This window comes from Balaenoptera physalus (genome assembly GCF_965194825.1).
Source record: "Balaenoptera physalus genome assembly, chromosome: 17".
Lineage (NCBI taxonomy): Eukaryota > Metazoa > Chordata > Mammalia > Artiodactyla > Balaenopteridae > Balaenoptera > Balaenoptera physalus.
The window spans coordinates 33,749,728-33,766,619 of record NC_138895.1 but is presented as its reverse complement, the minus strand read 5'-3'; the positions used below and the strand labels follow the sequence as shown (position 1 = coordinate 33,766,619).

At 36.6% G+C, this 16,892-nt stretch overlaps 1 protein-coding gene across 1 annotated transcript in view; it reads right to left on the bottom strand.

Moving 5' to 3' along the window:
• The window catches only part of DECR1 (2,4-dienoyl-CoA reductase 1), a 72,826-nt gene that overhangs the window by 9,224 nt on the left and 46,710 nt on the right, over nt 1–16,892 (bottom strand). The window contains exons 6-7 of the mRNA XM_082434044.1: nt 4,856–4,955; nt 312–384 (exon numbers count right to left, since the gene is read on the bottom strand). Of these exons, the coding sequence (XP_082290170.1) occupies nt 312–384; nt 4,856–4,955 (173 nt within the window). The remainder of the gene's footprint in view (nt 1–311; nt 385–4,855; nt 4,956–16,892) is intronic.

Here is a 16,892-nt window from a genome sequence, read left to right as displayed (position 1 = left end):
ATAGTAAAAATTAAGAAATATAACACAATAACAGATCATTAAAGCAAATCAGACAAAATGCCAAAATTGATGGCATAAAAGATCCCAGAAAGATTATGACACTGAAATAGACCTTATCAAGGAGTTGTATAGCTGCTGTATTCTTGCCCATCTCCTTATTTCTTATGTTGGATAATGGCAAAACCTTCTTCCCTTCCACCAGGGCTCCAAACTAAGGTATCACTGGAAAATTCTGCACACATCAGAATCTATCTATCTATCTTTCACTCCTTAATCACTCAAAATGTGATCATAAGCAAACCAAAACTTACTTTGGTTTTTATAGGCCCCGGTTGAATCACGTTGAATCTCATTCCATATTTACCCCATTCAGCTGCAAGAGACCTAAAAATTAAAATAAACAACACAGATTCTAAAATATTAAACTATATATTAAAAATACTAATAACCAAGACTGCATGCTTATTAAATGCCAGAGACTACAACTCCAATAGGTAGGGACTATTATTATTCCCCCTGTTATAGACAAGGAAACTGAGGCACAGAGAAGTTAAATCATTTGCTCTGGGTCATATGGCTAGTGAGTCAACCTGTAGCAGTCTAGCTCTAGAGTTTGTGCCCTTAATCTCACTCTGCTGTACTATCTACCATTTACATTTTAGTGTCCTTAAGGACTATGCTAGATGACCTACCATTCACATTTTGAACAAAGTCCAATATCAATACACATTTTTAAAAAGGGTATCATTATTTAGCATAAGGAAGGAAGAGATTCACGTCTCTCCCCCACATTTTCTGGAGTTCAGTCCTGCAATTATAAAGTTCAATGTAACTTTACTCATAGTACATAAGATTACAATGTTTGCAACATTACAAGTTCCTTAATTGAGTAAGAAATGGATTACATAGATTTAAAATATTAACCATATCATGTTTAACTAGGCTTTAATACAATTGTTGAACTGAGCTAAAAAGGAAATAAGAATCTAAAAGAATCTTGCTAAATGCCCCAAAGCAAAATAGAACACTAATAGCAAACATGAAACCTTGAAGAAGCAACCTGCTTTAAAAGCCTACTTGGGACTTCCCTGGTGGCACAGTGGTTAAGAATCTGCCTGCCAATGCAGGGGACATGGGTTCGAGCTCTGCTCCAGGAAGATCCCACATGCCGCAGAGCAACTAAGCCCATGCGACACAACTACTGAGCCTGAGCTCTAGACCCCGAGAGCCACAACTACTGAGCCTGAGTGCCACAACTACTGAAGCCCGTGCGCCTAGAGCCCATGCTCCGCAACGAGAAGCCCCCACTCGCTGCAACAAGAGAAAGCCTGTGCGCAGCAACTAAGACGCAATGCAGCCAAAAATAAATTTAAAAAAAAAAGCTTACTTGATAGATATGTCTAACTTTTATTACCTAAACTTATTTTAGAAATTTATATTCATATGTATATTTGTGTGCATATACACTTAATCTACTTTCAAAAAATGATTTACACAGGGAGATCAGCTCGGTGCTTTGTGACCACCTAGAGGGGTGGGATGGGGAGGGTGGGAGGGAGGGAGATGCAAGAGGGAAGAGATATGGGAACATATTTTGTATGTATAACTGATTCACTTTGTTATAAAGCAGAAGCTAACACACCACTGTAAGGCAATTATACTTCAATAAAGATGTTAAAAAAAAAAATGATTTAACGTAACTTAAGGAATACATATAATGCAAATGAGGAAGATAAAATTACTTGAAAAGAAAGAAAACAAACAAAACAAGGATAAGGAAATATAAAGAAGTCAAGAATGAAACTTATAACTAAATGTATTGTGATATTTCATATAATTATAATAGGCAGGTCAAAAACTTGTATCTACTCCTTCCATGATGTTATGCAAAAGGTAAGCCTAATCAGTTACACAATTCACACTGCCCATAACAAAAAAAGCAAGCTAATCTCTCAGGAAAAACACAATTGTTTCTGACAAAAAAATTTAATAAAACATTTCTTCCAAGAAAACGTATAAAAGGAAAATTGTGTAGTATAGTAATGCCTTTAAGACACTGTATCCTTGCAATAGATACAAAGGGATACGTTTTGTGTAATTATAAGATATCCATTAACACAAGCTTTATGTGATTATAAGATACCCACTAAGATAAGCATTAACATTAACAATGCTTTATAAAGCATTGTGCTCCAAGTACAGTCTGTTAATCTGATTAATCCACTGGTGCATTTTAGAGAAATGGGCTGCATCTCTTCAGGCAAACCATACATAAAAACTGCTTTTCTGAGTGATACCTTTGACAGAGTCCAAGACCATACCTACCCTGGGTATGTACTTATAGTGCACCTACTAGATTGCTAGGGAAGTAGTAGCTGTGTGTCTTAACAGAATTACTGAGCTGAGCAGAGTTTACAGCATTCTGTGAAAAACTGGGCAAGCTATTAAGGAAACTGGCTTAAGAGGAAAAGCCATGCTATCTCTATTCATAGGTGCAACAGATAAATTTTTTCTAGTGCTAGCTCCTTTAACCTAGTTTATATTCTCAAGATCTATTGTAACATGAGGAATCCACCTCACTGGCTCACTCTGCATGTTAAGATGCTAAGTACAATATACTCAATAATGTTAACCATTATTGTTTTTCAATCAACAGGTGTTTATTGTGAGCTTACTATATGTCAATACCCTCAAATAAAGAAAGGCAGCCCTGCTTTCAGGAGATAGTCCCTCTCTCAAGAGAGGTCACTTTAGTTGTATAATGAACTAGATACTACTATCCTGGAAATTGTGTAATATGTGCCAAGGCTACTTAAAGGAAGAAGTACCTATGCCTTCCTGAGTACATGGAAGGCTTCCCTCAGGAGGTGATAATTGAGCTGACACTTGAAGAAGGATTAGGAGTTTTTTGTGGGAGTAAGGGGGAAACGAGAAGAGGATGGGAGATATTAGAAGGTAGGGTGGAGAAAAGAAGACAGCCCAGGCATATGGGCCAGTGTGAGTAAAGGACAAAGGCATAAACAACATGCAGTATTCAGGGACCTACAAGACCTTATCTGGTATGATTGTGTACTATAAAATATGAAAGAGGGCTGATGGGAACACAGGCTGGGGAGGAAGGTACACATTTATTGAGCATCTGTTATGTGCAATTCACTATGCAGTAAAACCAAAAAAGCAGCACAGAATCATAGTCTTTAAAAGACATGAAATTGAAACCTCTAACAAGAGTCAAAGATCTCGCCAAAACAAATATTGTACAAATGGTGCCAAAATAGTCAAGTTCAAATCCCTTATTTCCAATACCATTTGACCTTAAAAAAAAAACCCAAAAACGGTAATTATCTCTATTCAAACTAAACTGCTGAGTAAAGTATGACTTCTTTGTATCTCAAACAAATGTGTATTAGTGGTTTAAATGTTAAAAAGAACCTTGAGACTACTCGAAAAAGAGAACAATTATGTAGTTCTGCAAGCACTGAGCACCAGCTACGTACCAGATCTTGCTGAGCAATGAGTATACAAAGATGAATAAGATATGCTTTCTTCTCCCACAGAACACACATTCTAGGGGGGAAGTCATATAGCTTTAATGATATGTTAAAAATAGTCTACAATGCCCTTCTCTGTGCCCCTTCATTTTAGAATCTACAACACTGGATGGCATTTATTAATGTGTTAGTCTTCTCACTAGATTGGAATAAACAAAGTTTTAAGGGTGCAAAGAGTAGAGAATGGTTAATTCTCTTCTAGAGGAATGAAAGAAAATATCCCAGAGGAGGTGATACAAGCGCCCTGAAGAGAGGCAAAATATCACAGCAAATTCCAACAACAGCATAACCCAGGCATAGAGATATGAAAATGTGTGGTGTGTTTAAGAAAATATAGAGCACAGGAATGATGGTGATTAAAAGCACAGGAATAATGGTAAAAGAATGCAAGTTCAGGTGAGAATGAGGACTGTTCTATTTCCATCACTATCATATCCCTTTATCCCATGTACACAAAAGATACACAATAAATATTTATCAAATAAATCAATGAATAAAGAAAGGCCAGGGACAAGTCTGTTTAGAATACCATATTGAGTTTTGGCTTTTATTCCAAAGAGTAATAGAAAAATGATCTAAGGTTTTAGCTAGGCATTATAATAAGCAGATATACATTTTTAGTAAGGTGAGTCTGGTGGGAATGTGAATAAAAAATAAAGAGAAAAGAAACTGGTAGCAGAGAAACATATTAGGGGGTTATTACAATAAGCAAGACAAGCAATGATAAGACCTTACATTACAACTAAGACAGTGGAAAAGGCCAGTGGGGAACAGATTCAAAAAGCAATCATATGCTGCTGAGAAAAGGCCAAAAGAGCTGACAAGTGGTCACTGTCTATGTTAGTTCTATTAATCGTGTATAGTAGGTACAATAAAAGGATGAAGGTATGTTTAAGAGAGGTCAGAGGGGGCACTAGTAAAGATACATGGATACAGTAGTCTGAGTTCCTATCAGCCCTTTTCTCATACTTTATAATACACAGTCATACTGGATAAGTAATTAAAATTAAATAAAATTTAGTTTCTCAGTCACAGTAGCCAGAATACAAGGGTTCAATGGCCACATATAGCTATTGGATACTGCAGATTTACAGAACAGTTCGATCATTGCAGAAAATTCTATTGGACAGTGCTGCTGTAGACAAATAGGACCTATTCATGAAATAGAATGTCTCCTGGTGAATCCAAATTAGTCTTTGTTTTATTTTTCTCTGGAAAGAGACTAGAAAGCAGGAATTTAGTTACACAAGCTACCAAAGCATATTATTTACCTTCAGTGACAGGATTAACACAGTAGTACTCACTTGCTCATGGCCTCCACTCCTGCTTTGGCAGAAGCACTTGGTACTACAAAACCTGACCCAGTCTCAGCATAGATGGTTGTAATAGCAAGAAACGATGCTCCTGACATTTTAAAATGATACAGTAATTAACAATACAGCTAAATCAATTCACATCAGAAAAACATTATTTATAATAATGGGATCTAATTCAAGAGGGTATAACACAAACTGAAAAATTTTTCAAAACTTCACTAATGCTAAATTAATGAAAGAGTAATCTAATAAAATTGCTACATCTTTGCCAGTAATCTTGCTGCCATTCAGTATGGTCCAGTCTGTGCTTAATTAAAATTCTATACCAGGTGAGTCAATACCAAGGCTCAAATCTCAAAGGTATGGCCCTATTATACCCTGCATAATCAACTGGACAGGATTTCCATTAACTAAGCACCCATTTATAAGAATAAATCAGAACCAAAACTAAATTAGCAGGGACTTCTGCCTCCAGCATCATGGATTTGTCCTCCTCCTGTAAACACAAAGAAACTGTATCAAATATATGATACCACTCTTTTCAGATACTGTTTAGCAGGCAGGGAAAGATGGCAATTCCTGAGAGAAGAAAAACAAATGAAATGAGCCCTAAGATCAGATTTTGCCTAAAGGTACTGTACATATACGATAGTATGTACTATATACTACATATATATACATACTATATATTCTATATTACATACTCTATATTATACTATATACATATGTCATATAGACTGTGGCACAAGGAGTAGGAAAATAGCCAAATAAGGCATTATCACTGAGTTGAGGAGACAGATCAGAGTTTAGAGAGACTGAGGAAGTTGCAGTTTGTGAGGAGAGTTCCCCCAAAGAGAAAAGTATGTAAAGATAGAGCCCCATAAATCTGCACAGTGTATCCTTGAGTCTCTGGCCAAACACCAAGCTGTACATGTTTAGGGTAAGATTCCATAAGGCGAGGCAAAGAACAACTGCCTGGGAACCATAAGCTGAACAATTCCCAGAGTACACATAGGGCTGGGAGATAAGTGAGTCTGAGCAGCTTTGTTGACTATCCAGGGCTTTCAGTGGAAAGTTCAGAAGGGCTGTGCATTAATAGGAGGGTTAAATTAGCCCAAAAGTAAAGTCTACCCGAGACTCACCCAAATAAAGCTTAAAAATGAACACTGAACTGATCAAGCTGGTCCACAAGTTTTTAATTCAAAGGGAAATTAAAATGCATACACATATGTGGACACCACACACACACACACACACACACACACACACAACAACAACATAAAATTCACAGCATGCAACCAAAAATTACTACACATAAAAAGACACAGAAACAACCAGGAGAAAAATCAGATAATAGAAAGACTCTCAGAAATGACACAGAAGATAGAATCAGCAGATGAAGACCTTTCAAATGATATTGTACACTGGACAGCTACATGTAAAAGAATAAGATTAGAACATTTCCTCACACCATATACAAAAATAAACTCAAAATGAATCAAAGACCTAAAAAGACCTAAAACCATAAAATTCCTAGGAGAGAATATAGGCAGAACACACTTTGACATAAACCACAGCAATATTTTTTGGATGTGTCTCCTAAGACAAAAGAATAAAAGCAAAAATTAACAAATGGGAACTAATTAAACTTAAAAGCTTTTGTACAATGAAGAAAACCATGGATGAAATGTAAAAACCTACTGAATGGGAGAAAATACTGGCAAATAAGATGGCCAATAAGGGGTTAATATTCAAAATATGTAAACAGCTCATACAACTCAATATCAAAAAAACAAACAGCCCAATTAAAAAATGGGCAAAGACCTGAACAGACATATTTCCAAAGAAGATATACAGATGGCCAGCAGACACACGAAAATATGCTCAAAAATGCTAATCATCAGAGACATGTAAATCAAAACCACAATGAGATATCACCTCACACATGTCAGAATGGCTATCACCAAAAAGTTTACAAATAACAAATGTTGGCGAGGATGTGCAGAAAAGGGAACCCTAGTACACTGTTGATGGGATTGTAAATTGAGGCATCCACTATGGAAAACAGTATGGAGAGTCCTCAAAAAACTAAAAATAGGGCTTCCCTGGTGGCACAGTGGTTGAGAATCTGCCTGCCAATGCAGGGGACACGGGTTCGAGTCCTGGTCTGGGAGGATCCCACATGCCGCGGAGCAACTGGGCCCGTGAGCCACAACTGCTGAGCCTGCGCGTCTGGAGCCTGTGCCCCGCAACGGGAGGGGCTGCGATAGTGAGAGGCCCACGCACCGCAATGAAGAGTGGTCCCTGCACCATGATGAAGAGTGGCCCCCGCTTGCCGCAACTAGAGAAGGCCCTCGCACGAGACGAAGACCCAACACAGCTAAAAAAATAAAATAAATAAATAAATAAATAATCTAGCTATAAAAAAACAACTTTAAAAAAAAATAAAAATAGAACTACCATATGATCCAGCAATTCCACTGCTGGGTATGTATCTGAAGAAAAAGAATATACTAATTCAAAAAGATACATAGGGGCTTCCCTGGTGGCGCAGTGGTTGAGAGTCTGCCTGCTGATGCAGGGGACACAGGTTTGGGCCCTGGTCTGGGAGGATCCCGCGTGCCACGGAGCAGCTGGGCCCGTGAGCCACAACTGCTGGGCCTGCGCGTCTGGAGCCTGTGCTCCGCAGCAAGAGAGGCAGCGACGGTGAGAGGCCTGCGCACCGCGATGAAGAGTGGCCCCCGCTTGCTGCAGCTAGAGGGAGCCCTCGCGCAGAAACGAAGACCCAACATAGCAATCAATCAATCAGTCAATAAATAAATCTTTTAAAAAAAAAAAAGAGAAAGATTTCTTAAAAAAAAAAAAAAAAAGATACATACACCACAATGTTCATAGCAGCATTACTTACAATTGCCAAGATATGGAAGCAATCTAGGGGTATCGGACTAAGAGACACAAACTACTATGTATAAAATAAGCAACAAGGATATATTGTACAGCACAGGAAAATACAGCCATTATTTTGTAATAACTTTAAATGGAGTATAATCTATAAAAATATTGAATCACTATGTTGTACACCTGAAACTAATATAATATTGTAAATCAACTATACTTCAATGTTTTTAAAAAAGACAGTAGAAAAAAGGATATTGTAAGTATGCTAAAGATTTCAAGGAAAACATGAGTATAATTAGAAATATAAAAAATAGAACCAAATAGAACTTCTAAAGCTAAAACATAAAATATCTGAAATGAAAAATTAAATAAATGGCCTCAGTTGCAGAAGAAAAGATCCATGCTCCTGAAGACACAGCAAATATCAACCATGCAAAATAAAGGACAAAGAGGGGATAAAAATTGAGGGAAAAAATAAAGGAGAGCCACAATGAGCTGTGGAATTATCTAGTATGCTAACATATGTATAATTGGAGTCCCAGAAGAAATAGACAGAAAAATCACTTGGGGAAATAAATACCGAAAATGTTTCATATTTGGTAAAAACTATAACCTGTAGAGGCAAGAAGCTAAACAAATCCCAAGCAGTATAAATACAAAGAAAACCATACCAGGGCATATCACAACCAATCACTCAGAGAGATATAGAGAAAACCGTAATAGCAACCAGAGGAGGAAAAAAATAAAGGAACAAAGATAAAAATATTCACTGACATTATTAGAAACAATGTTAACTAGAGAACAATGGAATGGTATCTTCAAGGTGCTGAAAGAAAAAAAAAACCTGTCAACCCTGAAGCCTTTGCACAGAGAAAATATCTTTCAAAAATGAAGGTGATACTTTCTGACAAAGAAAAGCTGAAAGAATTCACAGACAGCAGACCTGCACTACATGAAATATGGAAGAAAGTTCTTCAGATAAAATGAAAATGATATTAAATAGAAATTCAGATATTCAGATGAAATGATGGATGTCAGAAATGGTATTGAATAAATTTGTCAGTAAATATATAACATTTTTTCTTGTTCTCTAAATTCCTTTTGAAAATAATTGACAGTATAAAACTACACGACAAACACAGTAATCAACATTGCCTGGGACATAGTGGGTTCTCAGTAAATTGACTGCATGAAAGTTTAAAATAATAATCTTTAGCTCCTGAAAAATCAGTGATTTTCTACTTCTTACTTAGCCACAACACTGAAAATACTGTAAGTTAATATTAGCAAATGAATCAAACTATATATATATAATTTATGAAACAGTAGATACTTTAAGAAATTTAAGACTACAAGTTTGAAGGACTACAAGGAAAATAATTTAAAGAATATTCAGATAAGTTTTTTTTCTCCTTGACTATTTTGTTTCTCTTTCCCTCCACACACTCCAGAGTAGAAACAAAACTTAGCACAACCCGGAAAACATTGGGAGTGGAAGAAGGGAAAGGAGTACCATTTTAAGGACATGAGAAATAAGAATAGTTATGTTAGGCATTATGGTAACTTTTTCTAATATATCAAGCTCAGTCTTTCAGATCTCTGAAAATTACTTTGTTTCCAAATTCACCCTGTGAAAGAAGAGGGATGTAGAACTTTAGTGTACACCATTACAGTACACTGACAACAGATGCTAACTGCATCATCTTACAACAAAATTATAAAAACTACTTTTAAAAGTGACAATTACTTATGTAATGCCAATGTTCCAATAGAATGTGCTCTATCTTCCCATTCAGATTTAACAGAAATGTTTCTTGAGGTGTGGGAAAGGAGGAGTTAAGCCATTATTATGTAATTGAGACACTGGAAATGAAAGCTATCGTCCTCTTCTCTTTCTCTCTAGATTTTAAGATATGGGTAGCCCACTGCTTAGAATGAGATACTGCTGCTTTTAATTACCCGAGTGTAAAAAAGAGGCAAACATTTGAAATTGCACTGTTCCAATAGGATGAATGCTGCATAAACAATTAACAGCTGGATTTCAAAAAATGAACAGTGGTGCTAATAGCTCAAAGTAAAGAATTCCCAGATTCCCAGGGTCAGTCACAGATATATTTTTTCTTTTCGTAGGAAGATTAATCATTTAAATTAGAATTACCTATGGAAGAGGTTTGTAAATGGCAAGTTTCTAACATCCCAGTGCTGACAACAAAAATAGAATCTATGTTAGCGAAGTTAAGAAAATAGAGAAAGGGAGCAATAAATAAAATAAATATTATGCTAGCCCATCCTTAACTACTTCAAAATGGAAAAAAGTAGTAACAAAGAAACACTAAAAATCACACTATTAAAAAGGATAAAACGTGTAAGATTATGTGCCAGTTTCAAAAAAAGACTTAAAAGCTCTAAAATCTGGTTTAAATACAAATTTTGAAAATTAAAATAAAAAATTTTAGTTCCAATGTCCAGTAGAGATGGAATACTGTAGTTTAAAGACACCTGACTCAAACATTGATTCTACTATTTACTAGTTCTATAACTGTGTGACCTTGGGCAAATCACTTCCCTGTTCTGGGCCCCAGATTTATTACTGTAAGAAGGAAAATAGGGAGTTTCCAGCAAATGTTATTACATTCTACAGATTATTCACTAATTAATCATTGTTATCGATTCTACCTATTACTCTTTTACCCTCATGCAAAAAGTCCCATTTTGAAAATGATAATATCCAGCTCTTTAACCACCATTTGTAACTTCAATTGATGTTAACTTTGACTTCCCAACTACTCTGCCATTTTCATTAAAATTTGACTCCTGGCCTTAAACCTACAAAAATATCTGTAACCACATCTCAAAGCAAACTTCTCTCAACAATCTGGAAGACTTCAACATTCAGGTGGACAAGATCATAAATCTTACAGCTCCATGACCTTCGGTGCTACCCCAATTTAGCCACAACCTGAACTTTGTCATCGTTCCAAAATACTGACTGCAATGTGTTACTCTCTGTATTCTGTCCTTCCAGATCTTTCACATCCTCATACTACATGCGCTCTTTGAGACCTCATTATAAATTCTGGGTGCTTTATCTCCCATATTCTTTAGGCTTATAGTTCCCTCCTAGTCTAACTTTTCTATTTACAGCCTAGACTATTACATGAATCAGGCACTCAATTCCTAGCCACACACTCTCTCAAACATCCACCCAGCAGCTCTCAATACCAGAATGGGCTTCTCCACTCTTATAAGGAGGGAGTTTCAAAACTGTTCCAAACTGTGGGTAAATGCCATTGGAAAGATGCACCTACAATTTCACCAGGGCCCTCAACATCATTTATCAACTCTTTCAGTATCCAGTTTCTCCACCTATGTTTCTGATTCACATCTCCTGAGACTAGAACATTCCTTCATTGGTTCTCTCTTCTTTCTTTTTCAACACTTCTCCTCATTGGGCCCTCCCCTCAGTCATTAATCATGTTTCAATCTCCACTCTGAATATATCTCTTGTTAAGATCCTTCAGTTTATCTTTACCCAATTCCAGGGGGTAAAGTCCACACCCCTTAGCCTCATCTTTGCCTCTCCAGGCATTACATACTACATGTAATTAAGCCTGAACTCCTTGTACTTCCTAAGCACACAGGTGAACTATTGTTTGCAGGTTTAACTCTTCTACTGTTATTGCCAGCAATTAATCTTCCTGACAATCATAACATGAAGAGAAAACTCTTCACTTCTCTTTTTGATGAAGGCACAGAGGACACTATCTCTCAGCCACTTTTTGATAAGAGCGTCTATTGAGTTTAAATCTAAAAGTCATCAACACTCTAAAAGTTATTCACAGGATGATCATATAACTTAAAAACAAATAGAATAACTCTTTTTAAAAGAATATTATCTACTAAGTGAAGACATCTCATTTGAACATTTAACATAAATACATCCTTCATGTAGGTTGAAACTTAAAAGTTTAATTACAATAAGTGGTATCAGAGCTCCGGTTTTTCTAGTCTATTTTAACTATGGGACATAGGGACATAACCTCACATTCAGATACTTTATGGTCCCCTTGTAAAACAGGCGGTAAAAATACACTTATCTTGGAGGAATCTAACATTTTCTTTAATAGCTAATACTATTGAGCAGTAGTCTGAGCCAGGCACTATTCTTAACACTTTACAGGCACTAGCTCACTTAATCATCATAGCAATCCTAGGAGGAAGGTTCTATCTTTATCTTCCTATTTACAAAAGAGACTGAGGCACAGAGAGGTAGTTTTCCCAAGTTCACACTACTAAGTGGTATCATCAGGACTAGAACCAGGCAGTTTGATCCAGAGCCTACACTCTTATAAAATTTCCTCTATAAGAAATTTCCAGTTATATAGTTAAAAAGAAAAAAAAAAGATTCCTTTCCAAAATTTCCAAATCACTTTACCTTTATATTATCTTCACAAAACATCAAAGTAAGGTACACAGTTGCTATAAGAAAATTTAATAAATGAGGTAGAAATGTTGTATCAAATTAGTAACTCTAGCAAAAAGTGATTTTAAAAGGATATTAACACTGCCTTAATAAATGCCAACTCATTACTAAGAATGTGTTTTTAAACATTCTTAAAATGCACCCACTGTTCTAAGGAAGGCCTAGATGCAATACACAGAAATGTACCCATATGGTTCTTCTATACTTTAAAACCTAAACAGCATACAACTTGCACTCACACTACTGACAAATAAGAAAAGCCTCATCCTATGCCTGCTCTATTCTTCCTTCTTCTGAAACAAGGTGCATTTGCCTCCTTATCAGTTGATTTTGTCAAATGGCTTATCATCTTCTTTTCCCCTAACAGTAAAGCTGAAGGACATAATTGAAAGTAGTGTTAAACATGCCCTCAATGCGCCTTTTTTTTGTGGGTCTCACAAATGTTTCATTCCATAAACAAAGCATCACCTTTGTGCTTAGTCATGAGTTAGGAACTGGTGGGGAGAAGAATGGAGTAAGGGTGGAAAGGGTTTGCAGGTGGGGCAGAAGTATTGCATACTGATGGGTAATAGCATTTCCAATTTTGATAGATGAGAAAAGAAGACTTGCAACATGGAACAATAACAATGTGCAGCATGTTTTTAAATGCTAAAGTGTGTATTAGAGCTTTTGAATAGGACATCATTCATTGAGGTGTGGAACTAAAGCTGGGCATGACATTTCTATATGGCTTAAGGAAAAATGATTCTGTCAGAGTCTATGTAAAAGAGCAGCCAAACAAAGGGTGATTACAGAAGGACGAGAGGTTGGACAGGCTGAGGTTCACTGAATGATGAATGATGAGGGAAAAGTAACTGGCTGAGTTCAATATCAATGGATTGAAAATAAGAATGCTATAAAATTTATTTCTGTGTTTACAGTTCACACATTGTGTCTAGAACAGCAAGATGGTTAAAAACCTTGTGTTTTCTGATAATTTGTTTTAACTCAATTGCAAGAATAGCATAAAGTATTTTACTAAGTTCAAAGCCTTCAACTGTTTCTTCATAACTATTGATTAAAAGGATCTTTCCTTTTTTACTTTCTTCGGTTGGTGCATTATTTGCACCATTTACTCTTCTCTTCCTCTAGCACAAGGCCGCTGGTAAGATATTCTCAGGCTGCTGGTAAGATCATCTCAGGCATACTTCCAATGACACTGATCCTATCCATGATTTCCTTTACAGACATTTCTTAGCTACTTTCTATTTCCCCTTCATTGTTCATGATTAATCTGACTAGAGAGTAACCTTTCACTCCTTGTCTTTCCCTGACACAGTCCATATGATTCAAGCTTCCTTGGGCTGCTTCTGACTATTCTGTACTCTTAGATACCCTGCATCTCTGAAAATTAATTCTACCTAATTCTTTAAATTATCTAAGCTACCATATGTTCATTCACATACATGAAGAAGCACATGAATATTTTTGAAGCAATTTATGTTTTTCACAAAACTTTTGTATCTAATACCTTGTTTGCTTACTAAATATTGGAGTAGTAGTTGATTATCCAATCTTTTTTACAGATGAGAAAGCTGAGTAGTGGTCAAAATATCAAGACTCACCATCTAAGTATCAGGTATAAACTAGGTGACAATGAGTTCAATTAAACTACTGTTCCTTCTTTTTTCCTACTGGACCACGTCTTTTTTTTTTATTTAATGAATTTATTTATTTTATTTATTTATTTTTGGCTGCGTTGGGTCTTCATTGCGGTGAGTGGGCTTCTCATTGTGGTGGCTTCTCTTGTTGCAGAGCACGGGCTCTAGGCATGTGGGCTTCAGTAGTTGTGTCATGCGGGCTCAGTAGTTGTGGTTCGCAGGCTCAGTAGTTGTGGCCCCATGGTTCTAGAGCACAGGCTCAGTAATTGTGGCACACGGGCTTAGTTGCTCTGCGGCACGTGGGATCTTCCCGGACCAGGGATCGAACCCGTGTCCCCTGCATTGGCAGGTGGATTCTCAACCACTGGGCCACCAGGGAAGCCCTGGACCACTTCTGACAATACAAAAAAAATATGCCAATCATCAATTTTAACTTTAATTTTAATTTTAAGTGATAATTAACATTTCTTATTTAATAAACCATATTTTCTCATCTGTAAAAGTGTGAATTAAAAACATCTACCAATATATTAAAAAAGACTAATTCTGCCCCTCAGTTTCTACCCATAACTATAAACAGCACTTACCTTCCAGAGTCATTACAAGTATTAAATGAGCTCATAAATATTTAACACTTAGAACAAAACCTGATATAGAAAAAGCACTTGATAAATGTTAGGTGTTTTAAAAAAGTAAAAAGAAAGGAAGTAAGGAAGGAGGGGAGAGGGAGGGAAGGAGAGGGAGTGAGGGAGACAAGAAGGAAGAAAATTTAGTTAAAATTAGAGCATTTCCTTATAAATAATACTGTTCAGTATTCTAACATCTATTGCCTCTTATATCTGTATTTAATAATTATACAAGTTGCAGTAATCACTACAGATTTCTCATATGTGGTCTTATGTGGAAGAAATTCTAGCTTCCTGGTATAAAGAAATCTATGTGACTCAATGATCAAAGATAGTCCAAAATCAAGTAAAATATCTGGGTAGGCTGTCACATATTTTGTCAATTAATACACTCACACACACACAAAAAAAGTAAAATTTAAGAAAAATTATTCTCTTTAAATAGAATCCAAACAAATATATTTTTTTAAAAAACAATAGTGGATATGTGGTCAATATTCTTACTCAAATGTTAAGTAATTTAAAATTCTGAAAAACAACCAAGTGTGAAGAGTATCATACTATGTTGAACACTTATTTAATATGTCTTTCACAGTGGCACAAGAGGCATTTGTTGAATTTAGTTTAAATATAATACCAATTTCAAAAGACAGGGCTGTAACCAACACATCATCTATTGGCAAAGTAGAGCTGAAGACTGACAGAGTAGTAAGTGAGGCCTTAAGAAAACAAATCCAGGAGATGTTCAAGATGGAGGAGGAGTACGAAATGGAGATCACCTTCCTCCCCAAAAATACATCAGAAATACATCTACATGTGGAACAACTCCTACAGAACACCTACTGAATGCTGGCAGAAGACCTCAGACTTCCCAAAAGGCAAAAACTCCCCAGGTACCTGTTTCTTTCTTTCTTTCTTTCTTTTTTTCTCCCTTTTCTTCTGAGCCACGTGGCTGACAAGGTGTTGGTGCTCCGAGTGGGAGTCAGGCCTGTGCCTCTGAGGTGGGAGAGCCGAGTTCAGGACATTGGTCCAACAGAGACCTCCTGGCTCCATGTAATATCAAAAGGCAAAAGCTCTCCCAGAGATCTTCATCTCAACACTAAGACCCAGCTCCACTCAACAACCAGCAAGCTCCGGTGCTGGACACCCTATGCCAGACAACTAGCAAGACAGGAACACAACACCACCCATTAGCAGAGAGACTGCCTAAAATCATAATAAGGTCACAGACACCTCAAAACACACCACCAGACACGGTCCTGCCCACCAGAAAGACAAGATCCAGCTTCATCCCCCAGAACACAGGCACTAGTGTCCCCTCCACCAGGAAGCCTACATAATCCACTGAACCAACCTCACCCACTGGGGGCAGATACCAAAAACAACGGAAACTATGAACCTGCAGCCTGTGAAAAGGAGACCCCAAACATAGGAAGTTAAGCAAAATGAGAAGACAGAGAAACACACAGCAGATGAAGGAGCAAGGTAAAAACCCACCAGACCAAACAAATGAAGAGGAAATAGGCAGTCTACCCAAAAAAGAATTCAGAGTAATGATAGTAAAGATGATCTAAAATCTTGGAAATAGAATGGAGAAAATACAAGAAACGTTTAACAAGGACCTAGAAGAACTAAAGAGCAAATAACAAGGATGAACAACAAAATAAATGAAAATAAAAATTCTCTAGAAGGACTCAATAGCAGCATAACTGAGGCAGAAGAACGGATAAGTGACCTGGAAGATAAAATAGTGGAAATAACTCCTGCAGAGCAGAATAAAGAAAAAAGAATGAAAAGAACTGAGGACAGTCTTAGAGATTTCTGGGAAAACATTAAACGTATGAATATTTGAATTATAGGGGTCCCAGAAGAAGAAGAGAAAAAGAAAGGGACTGAGAAAATATTTGAAGAGATTATAGTTGAAAACATCCCTAAAATAGGAAAGGAAATAAACAAGTCCAGGAAGCGCAGAGAGTCCCATACAGGATAAATCTAAGGAGAAACACGCCAAGACACATATTAATCAAACTATTAAAAATTAAGTATAAAGAAAAAATATTAAAAGCAGCAAGGGAAAAACAACAAATAACATACAAGGGAATCCCCGTAAGGTTAACAGCTGATCTTTCAGCAGAAACTCTGCAAGACAGAGGGACTGGCAGGACATATTTAAAGTGATGAAAGAGAAGAATCTACAACCAAGATTACTCTACACAGCAAAGTTCTCATTCAGATTCAGAATGAGAAATTAAAACTTTTGCAGATAAGCAAAAGCTAAGAGAATTCAGCACCACCAAACCAGCTTTATAACAAATGTTAAATGAACTTCTCTAGGCAGGAGACACAAGAGAAGCAAAAGACTTACAATAACAAACCCA